The 16,665-nt window shown below is 37.6% G+C and overlaps 1 protein-coding gene across 4 annotated transcripts in view; it reads left to right on the forward strand.

Annotated features, from left to right (window-relative positions):
* KLHDC1 (kelch domain containing 1) overlaps nt 1-16,665 on the forward strand; it is a 62,728-nt gene that overhangs the window by 24,861 nt on the left and 21,202 nt on the right. For 2 of the 4 annotated variants that reach the window (XM_037730775.1, XM_017506717.2), the window contains exons 5-10: nt 1,492-1,570; nt 3,596-3,679; nt 8,280-8,363; nt 8,836-8,894; nt 11,701-11,813; nt 13,502-13,574. In XM_037730775.1, the coding sequence (XP_037586703.1) occupies nt 1,492-1,570; nt 3,596-3,679; nt 8,280-8,363; nt 8,836-8,894; nt 11,701-11,813; nt 13,502-13,574 (492 nt within the window). The remainder of the gene's footprint in view (nt 1-1,491; nt 1,571-3,595; nt 3,680-8,279; nt 8,364-8,835; nt 8,895-11,700; nt 11,814-13,501; nt 13,575-16,665) is intronic. The other 2 variants (XM_017506719.2, XM_017506718.2) reach the window with 2 other exon arrangements.

Raw genomic sequence — 16,665 nt, forward strand, 5'->3', positions numbered from 1 at the left:
CTCAGGAGGCTGAGGCAGGAGAATTGCCTGAACCCAGGAGGCAGAGGGTGCGGTGAGCCGAGATCGCGCCATTGCACTCCAGCCTGGGTAACATGAGTGAGACTCCGTCTCAAAAAAAATAAAATAAAATAAAATAAAGGAATGTTTTAAAAAAAAAATACAAAAATTAGCTGGGCTTGGTGGCAGACACTTGTAATCCCAGCTGCTCAGGAGGCTGAGGGAGGAGAATTGCTTGAACCCAGGAGGCAAAGGTTGCAGTGAGCCAAGATCACACCACTGCACTCCAGCTTGGGTGACAGAGCAAGACTCCATCTCAAAAAAACAAAAGAGCTTTTTTAAAGGCCCTTTCTGATAATTTCAGTATCTAGAAATTATACTAGACCCACCTCTGAGTCTGTTTATATTGAGTCTTTTCTCTCATGATCATTAGCCACTTTTTTGTGCCTTTTTGTGTATTTTGTAATTTTTATTTTTTGAGACAAGGTCTCACTCAGGCTCAGGCTGGAGTGCAGTGGTGTGATCGTAACTCAGTGCAACCTTGAACTCTAAGTTCAAGCAATCTTCCCACCTCAGCCACCTGAGTAGCTAAGACTACAGGTATGCACCTACATCCCTCCCTTCCCTCCTCCTCCCCCTCCTCCTCCCCCCTCCTCTCCCCCTTCCCCCCCTCCTTCCCCCTCTCCCTTCCTCCCTCCCTCCCTTCCTTCCTTCCTTCCTTCCGTCCATCCGTCTTCTTATGTTGCCCTGGCTGATCTCAAACTCTTAGCCTCAAGCAATTTGCCTGCCTCAGCCTCCCTGTAGTTTTTTTCATTACATGCAAGATCTGCTATCTGAAAGAACAGTAAAGATTGGAATAAATTATATTTATCTTCAGAAAGGGATACACCCTTTCTTCTTTTCAAGCTGCTAAAGTAAGAGTTGAGTCCATCTAATCTGTAGGTGATTTGTGTTTGGGCCTTGTTGTAGTTTTAGCTTGATGGAGTTTTACCACTGGCTTCAAATGTTTTAGGACAGTACTTTCCTTTATGAGGGCCCCATATTTGAGCACTGAGATTTTCTAGAGATTTTCAACTGTGGAGGTGGAGGTTGCAGTGAGTCAAGATCATGTTTATGCCACTGCACTCCAGCCTAAGTGACAGAGGGAAACCATGTCTCAAAAAAAAATTTTTTTTTAATCTAATTTGCTATGCCATTATATATGTAGCTGTTAAAAATTTGAGTAGTTTCTTCTTACAAACTCTGTATGTGCTGGATTCTTCCTCCTGCTGTTACACCAGGAATAAAAGCAGCCGTGGGTCTCTTCTGTCCCACTGAGAGCTCATCACTTTCTGGAATTGTTTTATTTAGGTCTCTTTGTTTCCTCTGTTCTTTGTTCTTTTTAAACTGTGATTTTGTGTTTGGGTTGTTAAGGTGAGAGGATCTTTTTCAGTTTTCTATGAACAAACTGGATACAGAATTTCTCAAGTGTGTCCTTTTGTATTTGTTTTTCAGACTAATATATTTTGGTGGTTATGGGTGTAGGAGACACAGTGAACTCCAAGACTGTTTTGATGTTCATGATGCATCTTGGGTAAGAGAGTAATCACTGTTTACATTTTCCTCCAGTTCAATATAGCCTAAACATCTTAGAAATAATGAGCCTAGTCTTTCTCATTTTTGGAGCTACCAATTTGTCGTAATTGACACGATGAAAAAAATGTATTTTCTCTCTTTAACATTCAGATCCATTTGGCAAAAGGTATCTCATCTAGTCATATTAACCTTCATGGCTATTGGCAGACGGATTCCTTATTAATCACCCATACCTGCTTCTGTTAGACAAGTAGAGACTTTAGTGGAACTTGGAAAAATTCTGTTCGTATTTAACCACAATAGGTATTGTTGACATACACCTCTTTTTAGATATGTCCACTAGAATTATTCATACGTCAGACTGGCCTCTAGATAAGAGTGAGTGAGTTGGTAATGATATTAATTTTTCTACTTATTCTTACTGATTAGACAGTAAATCATTATTAATCATTATTAATTAAAGAATTATGAATTATAAAAATAAAATTTTTAAACAATTTAAAAAACCATCGATCCCACCACCAACATGCAGCCTTACTAGCTTTACCTTCTACTAGCATATATTCTACATTATTAATATAAATAAATATATACGTATGTATAAAATATATGTGTGTATATATACATATACACCCACATTTTATGTATATTGCTTTGTATATGGGTATTTTAAAAAAATTCCCCATGTTGCTATATGGTTTTAGAGTTTTTAAAATGACATATCGTTAAATCTTTGCTACTTAAAGGATTATAATTTCTATTTCTATCTAGTTATTTTTTTTAATTGGTACCTTATTTTTAATATTGTACTTTGGCAAACCTTTTACAGTGATGAATGAAATTTTCCTTTTCAATGAGAAAAGCCAAGTTACTGTTGTTTTTGGTTACATAGTTGCATTCCTTCAGGCTGGTAACAGTGTAAGCTAAAGACAAGAAATTGTAAGAGATATTTGCCTCAAGATAGTTATATCCTAGAATTATATGATAATGGCCTTATGAATGGTTAAATAACTCAAAATTTTTCTCCTATAATACACTTACTAAGCCAATTATCATGTCCTGAAGTTTCTGGAACACACATGGGTTTTTGGGTTGTTTTTTTTTCATTTAGGATCTAAATGAGCTGGGTGTGGTGGCACATTCCTATTATCCCAGCTACTAGGGAGGCTGAGGCAGAAGGATCACTTGTACCGAGGAGTTTGAGACCAGCCTGGGCAACATGGCAAGACCCTGTTTCAATAAAAATAAATTAAAAAATAGATTCTAAACTAAGTAAATGGTTTAGCTAATTTGACTTGCTTGACAAGACCTGACAAAAATAAATTATGTATTTCTGACGCCTGGGTAATTTTTGTATTTTTAGTCGAGATGGAGTTTCGCCATGTTGGCCATGCTGGTCTCGAACACCTGACTTCTAGTGATCTGACATAGAGTATAAAACTGGCACAGAGATCATCTGGAGTAGTGGTAGAGGATTTCAGCACCCTGGGAGATGCTAAATACAGTGTAGCTGCTAAGTCTTTGCCTTGCTGACAAAGGATTTTATATCTTAGGAGATAAAGAAGAGAGTGGTCCTCAGTTTAATCTATAAGAACAAATTGTTTGGTGAAGTAGAAGTGATTGGAAGTTTTGGAAAAAGAAATCATGACCCTCTAAAGTTTATTACAGCAAAAATGAAAAGTTCTGAGCGTGTGCTTTAGGAAAACATATTTAAAAATGTAAATATCATTCTGCCCTCTGCAATTTTAAAAAGATAATCCTTTGAGAATATTGAAAGATTGTCAGCAAGTAAAATTATGATTCACTGCAAACAATACTGTTAGAAGGAAAGTTGCCAGGTGGTGCCGTTGGTCTGGGGACCACGCTTTGGGGAGGCATCCATGTATGCGTTAGCTTTATGACAATGGTAACAATTCTATTTTTGTAAGGTATCTATTATTTTACCAGTAAATATGTGAGAAAACTGTAATAATAATGTAAACATTATTAAAGCTTTTAGATATTTAAAAAATTTATCTTTTAGGAAGAGCAGATATTCTGGGGATGGCATAATGATGTCCATGTATTTGACACAAAGACACAGACTTGGTTTCAACCAGAAATTAAAGTAAGTGTTATAAAAAGTTATCTTTGTATTTATATACTTATATTTAAAAATTGATTTTTTACTATGTTACTTGGATTTTGGGGTTGTTGTGTTTTTTTTTATTTTTTTAAATTTTTAAATTTTTTATTTTTTTAATTTTTAATTTTTTTTTTTTTTTGGGACGGAGTTTCGCTCTCGTTACCCAGGCTGGAGTGCAATGGCGCGATCTTGGCTCACCGCAACCTCCGCCTCCTGAGTTCAGGCAATTCTCCTGCCTCAGCTTCCTGCATAGCTGGGATTACAGGCACGCGCCACCATGCCCAGCTAATGTTTTTGTATTTTTAGTAGAGACGGGGGTTTCACCGCGTTGACCAGGATGGTCTCGATCTCTTGACCTCATGATCCACCTGCCTCGGCCTCCCAAAGTGCTGGGATTACAGGCTTCAGCCACCGCGCCCGGCCTATTTTTTTTATTTTTTTTATTTTTTGAGACGGAGTTTCACTCATGTTACCCAGGCTGGAGTGCAATGGCACGATCTCGGCTCACCGCAACCTCCGCCTCCAGGGTTCAGGCAATTCTCCTGCCTCAGCCTCCTGAGTAGCTGGGATTACAGGCACGCACCACCATGCCCGCTAATTTTTTGTATTTTTAGTAGAGACGGGGTTTCACCATGTTGACCAGGATGGTCTCGATCTCTTGACCTCGTGATCCACCTGCCTCGGCCTCCCAAAGTGCTGGGATTACAGGCTTGAGCCACCGCGCCCGGCCTAATTTTTTTTTTTAAAGATGGGGTTTCACCATATTGGTCATGCTGGTCCCCAACTCCCAACCTTAGGTGATCCGCCTGCCTCAGCCTCCCAGAGTGCTGGGATTACAGGCGTAAGCCACCGTGCCCAGCTTGTTTTGTTTTGAGACAGAGTGTTGCTCTGTTGTCCAGGCTGGAGTGTGGTGGCACAATCTCAACTCACTGCAACCTCTGCCTTCTGGGTTCAGGTGTTTCTCCTGCCTCAGCCTCCTGAGTAGCCAGAACTACAGATGTGGGCCACCATGCCTAGCTAATTTTTTTTTTTTTTTTTGAGACAGAATCTTGCTCTTTTTGCCAGGACGGAGTGCAGTGGCACGATCTTGGCTCACTACAACCTCTATCTCCCGGATTCAAGCAATTCCTCTGCCTCAGCCTCCTGAGTAGCTGGGACTACAGGCACGTGCCACTGCACCCGGCTAATTTTTTTTTTTTTAATTTTAGTAGAGACAGCGTTTCACCATGGCCATGATGATCTCGATCTCCTGACCTCATGATCTGCGCGCCTCGGCCTCCCAGAGTGCTGGGATTACGGGCGTGAGCCACCGCGCCCGGCTCATTTTTGTATTTTTAGTAGAGGTAGAGTTTTACCATGTTGGCCACGCTGGTCTTGATCTCCTGACCTCAAGTAATCTGCCCGCCTCAGCCTCCCAAAGTGTGGAGATTACAGGCATTACAGGCCACCACACCCGGCCTGTTATTTGGATTTTTGTAATTTGGTGTGTAATCACATACTAAGTAGTTCTCTTGAGTACTTTAATAGCTTTAAGAAAAACATCAATTAGCTGGGCATGGTGGCATGTGCCTATAATCCCAGCTACTTGGGAGGCTGAGGCAGGAAAATTGCTTGAACCCAGGAGGCGTAGGCTGCAGTGAGCCGAGATCGTGCCATTGCACTCCAGCCTGGGTAACAAGAGGGAAACTCCATCTCAAAAAAAATAGGAAAGAAAAGAAAAGAAAAACATCAGAGCCATAGATGGCACCTTCAGCCCTATCTTCTCAGGAGGCTGAGGCAGGAGTTTCACTTGGGTCCAGGAGTTCGAGGCTGTAGGGTGCTGCAATCGCACCTGTGAATAGCCACTGCACTCCACTGCATTCTAGCCTGGGCAACATAGTGAAACCCCATCTCTCAAACAAACAAACAAACAAACAAACAAATTGCACATTCTTCTCCATGTCAGCTGAGGTTTTCTAGAAAAAGAAATATTTTAATGAGGTGCCATCATCATTCTTCCTTTTAAAGATCTTTATTAAAAAGGCTTATTTTAAAAAATCCTTTTATAACAAAGCGCCTATTTTATATACCCTTGAATTCAGAGGTACATGCAATTATGGCATGACAAAAATACATTATCAGTATTCTTTCATTTGTTAGTGACCAAACACAAATACAAGTTAATTTAAGCAATAATGAATTCTCACATAGCTGGAAAGCATATTGGAATGGCTCACAAAGTACAAGGAAGAGCCGCAGGGACCAGGGCCTCAGGAACCGGAGCAGGTTACTCAGCATCCTTGCAATACTTTCTGTCTGTTTTTCTCTGCTTCTCTTCGTGTGCTTGTTTCATTCTGTCTATGGCAGATACACTGGCTCATTTAGGAGGGAATATGGTCCTGGCTACACAAGCAGTTATTTGTATTGTACTCTCTAAGCGTTTTTATGTTAGTCTTAGAAAAGGACTCTGCCTCTGCTTGGGCATGTTTCCACTCTTTACAGCAATCCCTGATGCCAAAGGGATGATTGGCCAGTCTTGAGTCACATGTTCATTGCTAGGGAGAGCAGGGTATTGTGACTGATAAGCTTACCAGAATTGAACAGAGTGGAATGCCAAGCAGGTCATATATGCGCAGTTACATATGTGTCTACTAATACAAATATATGACCAGAATTCCTTTTTTTTTTCCCCTCTAACATGGATCATAGGAAACAATGACCAGAATTCCTTACAGTCCAACTTCTGTTCATGGAAATGATGGGAAATTCTATGCAAATTAGTGTTATAGTTTGGCTATTCTCTGCATCCTCTTTTTCCAGGCAATAAATTTCAGATTTCCAGTGTTCATCTATTCTCATCTATATAGTAGAATTCTTCCAGAATTTCAGATCAAGCCTGGAATAATAATAAAAATTTTGTTTTGCTGGAAAAGCTGGGAACCAAAATTCTTTTTTTTTGGAGATGGAGTCTCGCTCTGTCACCACGCTGGGGTGCAGTGGCACGATCTCAGCACACTGCAACCTCTGCCTCCCAGTTTTAAGCGATTCTCGTGCCTCAGCCTCTCAAGTAGCTGGGATTACAGGCGCACACCACCAGACCCAGCTAATTTTAGTAGAGACGGGGTTTCACCATGTTGGCCAGAATGGTCTTGTTCTCTTGACCTCGTGATCGGCCTACCTCGGCCTCCCAAAGTGCTGGGATTACAGGCGTGAGTCACCGTACCCAGCCAGGAACCAAAATTCTTAAATGGTTCTCCTTTAAGTGTTATATAGGTAATATCTGAATTATTTCTTACCAAGTTGACCACAGCACAGTTATTCAATAAGCCTGAAAAGTTTAGGAAGTTATGATAGTGGATGCAGAGCGAGTGTGTGTGTGTGTGTGTGTGTGTGTGTGTGTGTGTGTCTGTGTGTCTGTGTGTGTGTGTGTGATGGAATTTCACTCTTGTCACCCAGGCTGTAGTGCAGTGGCACGATCTCAGCTCACCACAGCCTCCACCTTCCAGGTTCAAGTGATTCTCCTTGATGCAGAGCTTTAATATCCGATATCCACTTTGAGTATCCGTTGAGCTGAAAATGTCAGGTTTTTTCAGCACTTGGAATTAAAATACATACATAAAGGCACCCACCATGAAAGCACAGAAATTATGCAGAAGATTCTTCCCTCAAATTTTATTCATTCATCTACCTATGATACTTGCTTTCTCCACCAATTAAAAACCTCTCTAGGCTGGTGTGGTGGCTCATACCTGTAATCCAAGCACTTTGGGAGGTTGACACAGGCAGATTGCTTGAGGCCAGGAGTTTGAGACCAGCCTGGGCAACAATGCGAAACCCCATCTCTACTAAAAATACAAAAATTAGCCGGGCCTGGTGTTGCATGCCTGTAATCCGAGCTACTCAGGAGGCTGAGGCAGGAGAATCGCATAAACCCAGGAGATGGAGGTGGCAGTGAGCCAAGATCACGTCACTGCAGTCCAGCCTTGGCCATAGAGCAAGACTCTGTCTCAAAAACAAAACAAAACAAAACTTCTCTGAAGAAAAGATCTGCTATATTTATTCAAAATAAAGTGTAGAGAAGTGTTATCAATTAATATTAAGAGTTTTAGTAAAAGAGCACTGTCTGGCTTAAGCCAAGAGTGAAGTTCTTATTGTAAATTTGAGGCACCAAGAATTTTGAGACCATTTTTAATTTTGTAGAGTTTCTGAGATAATCGCATTATGCACTGCTCACTTCTAATAGTAACTCTGTGTGTGTGAGAGAGAAAAAGAGAGGGAGACAAAAAATTTTAAAATTTGATTTTAAAATCTTTATACAGTATTTCAAGCAAAAATTTACATGAAACCTTATTTTGCTAAATAGTGTCAGAAATATAAGAAAAACATTTTCAAAAGTAAAGATCAGGGAGAATAAAATTTATTCTGAAGAATAGTATGTCTATAATTTTTACTATTTAGAATAAACTTTTGCATTAGCGTTTTAAATGGAATTACATAGGTGATGATAACTTAGTGGTTAAGAATTTCTCATACTGAGCATCGGAATGTAACTTTATTATATATATTTCAAGTCTTTGCAATTTGTTCTGATTTCTACTTGCAGGGTGGAGTTCCACCACAGCCACGAGCCGCGCATACGTGTGCAGTTCTTGGAAATAAGGGTTATGTGTTTGGCGGACGTGTTTTGGTTAGTGTTTTTAATGGAAATGGTATTTTTACATATAGTTCTCCTTATAAAAATGTATCCTCTGATTTGGGGAATAATTGAATGTTCATATTATCTAGAGATTAAAATGGCATTCAGTACTAACATTTATCTTCTATTTCCTAAACAGACCATACATGAACAATCATAGATAATTATAAATCATATGTTAATGAAGAGAATCCTTCACTTCAGTGCAGTATCAGAAAAAATTAATTTCTTGTAATCTAAAGTGTGTGAATTTAAACCCATTTCTTCCTTTCCTCTTTGATACATTGATTTGGGAGCTTTGTGTCAGTCGTATTAATGCTTAGCATTGTTTTCCAGTATTTAAACTTATCATGTTAAGTAAAATAGAGATAGTCAATTTTTAATCTGAACTTATTTTAAAAGAAAAATTTTAGCTGTTTAAAAGATGTGAGACACTGACCAATGTAATACACTTTTATTTTAGCAAACTAGGATGAATGATTTGCACTATCTAAACCTAGACACCTGGACTTGGTCTGGAAGGTAAGTTTGAAGTCTAAGTACGTTTTAATCTATAGGCATGTGTGTGTGTGTCTGTATGTGTCCATAATGTCTAAGCAAGGACTGTATAGATTTAAATAGAATTTGTTCCTTAACCAAACAAGGTAAAACATGAAAATACTAACAGTTGAAATTAAAGTACTGGTTTTAAACTAAGTATTCTTTGAGGGCTGATCAGTAGAAGAAATGAAGAAGTGATAGAATGGGTTCATCTCAGGTGAACAGATAATGGAGTAGAGAAAGTCAGATTTTATTTGTAGCTCATAATATATATTTAACAATAGCAAATACATTTAGTTATCCATTTGGCATTTCATGTAATAAGACGGAATCAGAGCTATGTAGTATTCCAAAGTATAAATACCATTAAAAATAAAACCATGAAAGTCTCAGAAGAAAATGTAGCAGATTATCTTTAAAATCTTGGCCTGGGCCGGGCGCGGTGGCTCAAGCCTGTAATCCCAGCACTTTGGGAGGCCGAGGCGGGTGGATCACGAGGTCAAGAGATCGAGACCATCCTGGTCAACATGGTGAAACCCCGTCTCTACTAAAACTACAAAAAATTAGCTGGGAATGGTGGCGCGTGCCTGTAATCCCAGCTACTAAGGAGGCTGAGGCAGGAGAATTGCCTGAACCCAGGAGGCAGAGGTTGCGGTGAGCCGAGATAACGCCATTGCACTCCAGCCTGGGTAACAAGAGCGAAACTCCGTCTCAAAAAAATAAATAAATAAAAAATAAAAATTAAGAAATAAAAATAAAAATAAAATCTTGGCCTGGAGAAAGCTTTGTAAAGATGATATGAACTCAAAATTCATAAACAAAAAGACTGATAAGACCACTTAAAAATTAAATATTTCTCTATAGAAAAATGTGCCACAAAAAATTATAAAGTAAAGTGTAAAATGCAAACAAAAAAACAATATTTGCAATATTTTTAACAGAGAGAGACCAGGGCAAAGATTCACAAGAACTCAGTAAATCAGTAAAAACAAAAAAGACAAATAATCCAATAGAAAAGTGGACAAAGAACATGCATAAACAACTCACAAAAGAAATACTAATAGGTAAAAATTATTTTTAAAAGATGTTCAACTTCATAGATTATGGAGGAAATAGAAACAAAAGTAATTTTTCAGTTGTGGGATATAAATAGTTATAATGACCAGTAAGTGCTAGGATGTAACAAAATTCTTGGGAGTACAAATTGGTACAGGTTTTCTAGAAGACAGTCTGACAATATGTTCATAGCTCAATTTCTCTGAAGGCAATAAGTAGACAAGTGTATGTTCATTGCAACATTATTTATAAAAGCCAAAACTTGAGTTTAATCCCCATATCCACCAGTGGGGATTGTTTACATCATGGTACCTTTGCCCAGCCATGCTTCTATTACCGCAGGAAACCGTATTTCATGGAAATAATCTATAACATATTAGTTACATAGAAAAATTACAGGGTATATGATCTGATGTATTTATTTTTAAGAAATATGTTTATGCATTAAAATCTGAAAAGATACATAGCAAATTATTTCTTATTGCTGGGGTACAAAATTATAGAAGAGCTCTGCTTTTCAAAGAACTATTTTTATTATTGTTGAATGTTTTAAAACCAACATGTTGGCCAGGTATCGTGGCTCACGCCTGTGACCCCAGCACTTTGGGAGGCTGAGGTGGGTGGATCACCTGAGGTCAGGAGTTCTTGACCAGCCTGGCCAACGTGGTGAAATCCCATCTCTACTGAAAACACAAAAACAGCCAGGCATGGTGGCAGATGCCTATAATCCCAGCTACTTGGAAGGTGGAGGCAGGACAATCACTTGAACCCCGGAAGGCGGAGGTTGCAGTGAGCTGAGATTGCACCATTGCACTCCAACCTGGGCAACAAGAGCAAAACTCCATCTCAAAAAAAAAAAAAATTATATCTTCCAAAAATGGCCTGTGTTATTCTGGAACATTCCAGACTGTGGAAGAATGTTTTTTTCTCACCTACTGAATTAAATTCTTTTGGTTCTAATTTATATTTATGTTTTTATTTTTCATGCCCCATCTCTTTTAAATGTCCCTTTTATGATTATAATTATTCTTGTTGTTTTGTTTTGTTTTGTTTTAAGAGACTGTCTCCATTTTGCCCAGGATGGTCTATCCAACTCCTAGGCTCAAGTAATCCTCCTGCCTTGGCCTCCCAAAGTGTTAGAATTACAGAAGTGAGCCACTCTGCCTGGCCTTGTTTTTATGTATTTTATTTTTTTAAGAAATCCTTAGAGGTTTACCCTGGATCTGGAATGGCTTGCATGCTTTTATTTTGAAGTTAGAATAGCTAGCATTTTCAGAGGAAGATAATGCTTTGGGAAATTCTAGAAGTAGATCAAAGTAAAAACAACAATATAAAAAAAGCCCATAATATCCTTGGGGAAATCAGCTAAAAACACAAAGTTAACCTTGAAACAACAGTAAAAAGTTATAGATGTGAAAAAAAATATGTTGAAAAACTGAGGAAGCAGCTGATTTGCTAATAAAAATGATGCTGAGTGTGCATTGTGAATTAACAGAGAATTGACTTTTATTTTCACTCTGTAACCAGATGGAATGGACATTAAATGGAAAGATTTGTTTAAATTCATCTAAAAATTTAATAATAATGTTTTAAAAATATTCATGTAGGTGGGACTAGTAAAATCAACTCTTTTTTGGGGGGACAGTGAGGGCAATTTTTTTTTAAGATCTAAGATTAAAACCTTTTCTTTTGATTAACATAGTACCTAGACTTCTTTTTCCCCTTGCCACAGGATTGCTATTAACGGAGAAAGCCCGAAACATCGGTCATGGCATACTTTAACACCGATAGCTGATGATAAACTTTTCCTATGTGGTGGACTAAGTGCAGATAATATCCCATTAAGTAAGTTGATTAAAATTTAGCCTGTAATTATTATCTCATTCTTTTTTATTCATTGTATTCCGTACTTACAGTAAAGTACATCTTCCTTTTTTCCTGTTGTTCTCGTTTGCCTTTATCCTCAACTATTTTCTTGCATGAATTGTGACCTTTTTGCTTTTGTACCCTTGACTCTCCACGTTCCCATGTTTTCTAGGGAAAGAGAAGAGGAAGGGTGATTGAGGATAGATGTAATAAAGCCCCTTTCCACTACTATAGTCTGTGATTCCGTGTCCGCTGTATTTGATCCAGATGCTTGTACTGTAGGTTAGGATGCTTGCACTGTTTGCTTGTGCTATACTCCAGGCTAGGGGGTTAGAAGAGCAGCCTTTCTTAGAAGGCCCTGAAAATATAAAGTAGGATACCCAGTTCCTTCTCTTTTTGTTCCAGAACCGTGGAGGAAAGTGTTTAGCCAGGTTTTTTAAGCTCCTGTCACTGCTGGTCCCAGTGGCTATTCGTTTTGGAATGCAGTTTTTTTCCAGCAGTAAAATTGTGGTATCAGGATAGACACTGACCAGGAATGTCGAATTCTTAATTTGGCATGTTAGATATTTTGTGTTTTCTATTTTCCCTTTTTTTTTTTTTTCCTGAGGCAGAGTCTCCTGTCACCCAGGCTGCAGTGCGGTTGCAACCACTGCCTCCTGGGCTCAAGCAATTCTTCTGCCTCAGCCTCCCAAGTACCTGGGATTACAGGCAGCCACCACCATGCCCAGCTGAATTTTGTATTTCTAGTAGAGATGGGATTTCACCATGTTGGCCAGGCTGGGCTATTGTTTATTTTCTTAACCCAGAAGTTTTCTATGGCTAGAGATGTTTTCATTAAGAAACATTATATATTATTAAAACATTTCTGTAATTATATATTAAGGTCTGGAAACAACTGTTTTTTAACAAAAGTTTATTGAGCATCAGCTGTGCGTGTGGCAGTCAGAGCTGGCTACCAAACAAATTGCAGAGGTTAGTTGGAGAAACAACAGTTCCTAGTAGGAGATGTTAGTTATTCTTGCATATTATACTTCCTCAATTTGTTAGATTTTTAATTAAAAGAGATTTGGAATCTAACAAAAAAACTAACATCTGTACAGTTCAGTAGGGGTTAACATCATATCTTCATGATCTCTAGTGTTTTTAGTTTCTGTTTTCATTTCTGGTTATTGATCTATGGGAAATTAAATGTCCTGACTCATAATCTAGTCAATTTTCTCCCTTAAAGATTCTGTTTGTTTAAGATTTGGTTATACAGATATTAGATGATCCCAATAAATTTTTTTTAAGCTTGGTTGACTGTGATAATGGCATTGTGGTTATGTAAAAAATGTCCTTTTTTTCAGTAATGCATACTGAAGTATGTATGGGGAAAATGGTAGGAGATCTAGGATTTCATTTAGAAAAATAAAGCAATAAGAATAACAAAAAGATAAGTGGAGCAAGGGGAGCACATGTAGCAAAGTCTTGATAGCTGTCGAATCTGCGATATGTGGAATTTCATTGTCATGGCAACTCTACTTTTGTAAATGTTTGAAAATTTTTAAGATAAAATAGGCGCACTCAGAAAAAAGAGTCATTTAAATGTAGAATAATAAATTTGGGGGAAAATTAATATTGTATCCCAAAGACCTCATCTTAATTTCTTAACTGCCATAATATTGCAGGTGATGGTTGGATTCATAATGTCACAACAAATTGTTGGAAACAACTTACACATTTACCTGAAACAAGACCAAGGTAAGTCAAGACATTGACAAATAGTAACATAGTTAAGATTTTTTTAAGTATTAAAATATAGTACTGAATTTATAGTGTTTGCCATTGAGACAATAAGTCATTAAGAAGGATATCTTTCAAATGAGGTTAATGTTACCTAAATAATTTAATTACTATTTTAGTTGTATCTCATTGTTAGAAATGATCTATCCAGTTTTCACCCATATTTGCATATTTGAAAATGTTTTTCTTTTAAGTAAATGTATAATCTTGCCTGATAACTGTGAAGATTAAGATAGTTAAAAGCATCATATGAGATTAATGTTTTTAATATTAATATTTTTCATAAGTAGACAAGAATGAGGTTGGCTTTAGTAGTAGTTGTTTTTGGAAGAGGTTTAAAGCAAGTTAATCAGGAGATTTGCTTCCATGTTGATCCAGTGGGTGGCAGATTATTATTTTTCTTTATTAACTGCATGCTGTATTCATTGATATGAATTTTTTGAAAAAATGTTATATATGGCATTTAATAGGATTAAAAATTGTAGAAGTTATATACTATTATTAGACTACAAAGAAAACCACATTTGTACTATAATTCTTATTTTTTTCTAATTTGATTGAGTAGTATAATGATATCTTCATAGGAAATTCAGATTCAGCACATTATAAGCAAAATTGGTAATAGATTTTAATCTTTTTCATGCTATGTATTTTAGACTTTTAAAAATACATTCTAGAATTTATGCTAGTGTGAAGTCAATTTAATGATATGTATTTTTGTTATTTAATAAATGACAACATACTTGAGAAAAAGGCCTGAAAGTATTTATGTGTATTTTGGTATATGTATCTATATTAATATTTGCAGTACATTTAGAATTTATCATAATTGCATTTATGATTCTTATATTTTCTTCTATAAAAATTCATTGGAATGTCTTATTTTAACAGTTCTGGCTCTTTTGAAAAAAATTTTTTTTAACTTAAAGAGTTCTATGCTAAGATATGGGAGCCCAGAGTTCTAGTCCTTGCTCAGCTACCACCTAGTTTTTTGGCTTTGAAAAGTCACTTAAAGAAACTGAGCATTGGCCGGGCATGATGGCTCTTGCCTGTTAATCCCAGCACTTTGGGAGGCCAAGGCAGGAGGAACACTTGAGTCCAGGAGTTTGAGACCAGCCTGGGCAACACAGTGAGACCCATCTCTACAATTTTTTTTTTTTAATGGCCGGGTGTGGTAGTACACACCTCATAGTCCCAGCTGCTTGGGAGGCTGAGGTGGGAGGATCACTTGATCCCAGGAGGCTGAGACTTCAGTGAGCCAAGATTGCACCACTGCACTCCAGCCTGGGCAACAGAGCCAGATTCTGTCTCAAAAACAGAAAGTAAGAAACTACACATCAATTTCTTTATCTGTGAAATGAGGGAGTTGGACTAGATTGTCTCTTAGTTTATTCCAGTTGTTTGATTGTATGAATGCATTAATTATAGACCAAAGTATTAGTAAAAATGTTTAGTTTTAAAATTACTCCTATTTTATATTTGAACCCTTAATGAGTAATTAGAGCAACAACTGTTATCAATAATATAATACTAGTTAGAACTAGAGCTATGTAAAGAGATTTATTTTAATTCAGCTGATGTGTCATGTAAATAATATGCTTTATTAGAATGTTTAGGTGATAAGTTTAGAGCAGCTGTGAAAGGACATAAACTATCAGTCTGTAGAAAAAACATCAGGTTGCAAGCTAGATGTCATCAAAATCAAGTCAGGAAAGGCTTTCCAGTGTTCTGCGATGATGAAATCCAGGCCAGAGTTTCTCTAAGGCAGATAAGACAGAGGCAGATCTATCTTCAGGTATGAGGTGAGGAGGAGAACAGGTGGGATACAGTTGAGTGTAAGGAGAACATATATGTGTGTGTATATATTTACTAATTTTTATGAAAATGACAATTTAGCTAAGATCTATAGCATTTTGTGCAAACTTTCCAAGTTGTAATTTGAAACGTAAGCTGCCCAATTCTCCTCTTAGAACTCTACAGCAGGTTTCTCAACTTTGACATGACTGACATTTTGGACCACATAATTCTTTGTCGTGAGGGTGTCCTATGTATTGTAGTATGTTTAGCAGCATCTCTGTCCTTTATACAATAGATGCCAGTTGTACCACCTTTCTCTCCTCAAGTTGTGACAAATGAAAATATCTCCATATATTGTGAAATGCCTCTTTGGGGGACAAATTGCCCCTGGTTGAGAATGACTGTTCTACAGTATAGCACTATTATTCTCTGGGTCTCACCCAGATAAAACTATGGCTGATAAGCCATACATGTAGCCATATCTGATAGCCTATATAGGTGGCTATCAGCAAGGACCCTATTTTAATGTGTCTGAAAAAACTGTTGGAGACTATAGAGCCCAAGTCCTGTTGAATCTCATGAGTATTGCCAAGGTTACAAATAGCCTTCCTTCCAGGAAATTAATCTATTCCTTCCCATGTACAAGGACATTTCTTGTATTCTCTCTCCTTTACCTAACCCTCTTCCAGTCCCCATCTTCCACCCACCACATAATCTGGGTTCTTGCTGAAGATTTATATCAATGTATCTTCTAACATAAGAGTTGGAGAATTGGGCAGAGTATTTCCCAAACATCTCTAATGACTTGGTTCCTTTCTGGGCCACAAGTGCATTTGTCATTGAATGTGTACATGAGTGTTTGAGGAAAGTATCTGTTTTAACAAATTGTGCATAATCCCAGTGTTTGCACTTGTGAAAGCTAAGTAAAAGGGGTTAATGCACTAAAAATTAGTTATGTTTCCCAGTTTCTGGGAAGTAGAAAAAATAAGTTGTATGGTAATAAGTTATGATTTATAATTGTTTTATGCACCTGTTGCTTCAAAATTGGTATATTAAAAAAAGTAAGGCCAGGTGTGGTGGCTCATGCCTGTAATCCCAGCACTTTGGGAGGCCAATGCAGGAGGATTACTTGAGCCCAGGAGTTCAAGACCAGCCTGGATAATATAGTGAAACCCCATCTCTCCAAAAAAAAAAAAAATTTAGCTAGGTGTGGTGGCGTGTGTCTGTAGTCAGCTACTCGGGAGGCTGAGGT

Source organism: Cebus imitator, unplaced genomic scaffold, assembly GCF_001604975.1.
Source record: "Cebus imitator isolate Cc_AM_T3 unplaced genomic scaffold, Cebus_imitator-1.0 Scaffold358, whole genome shotgun sequence".
Lineage (NCBI taxonomy): Eukaryota > Metazoa > Chordata > Mammalia > Primates > Cebidae > Cebus > Cebus imitator.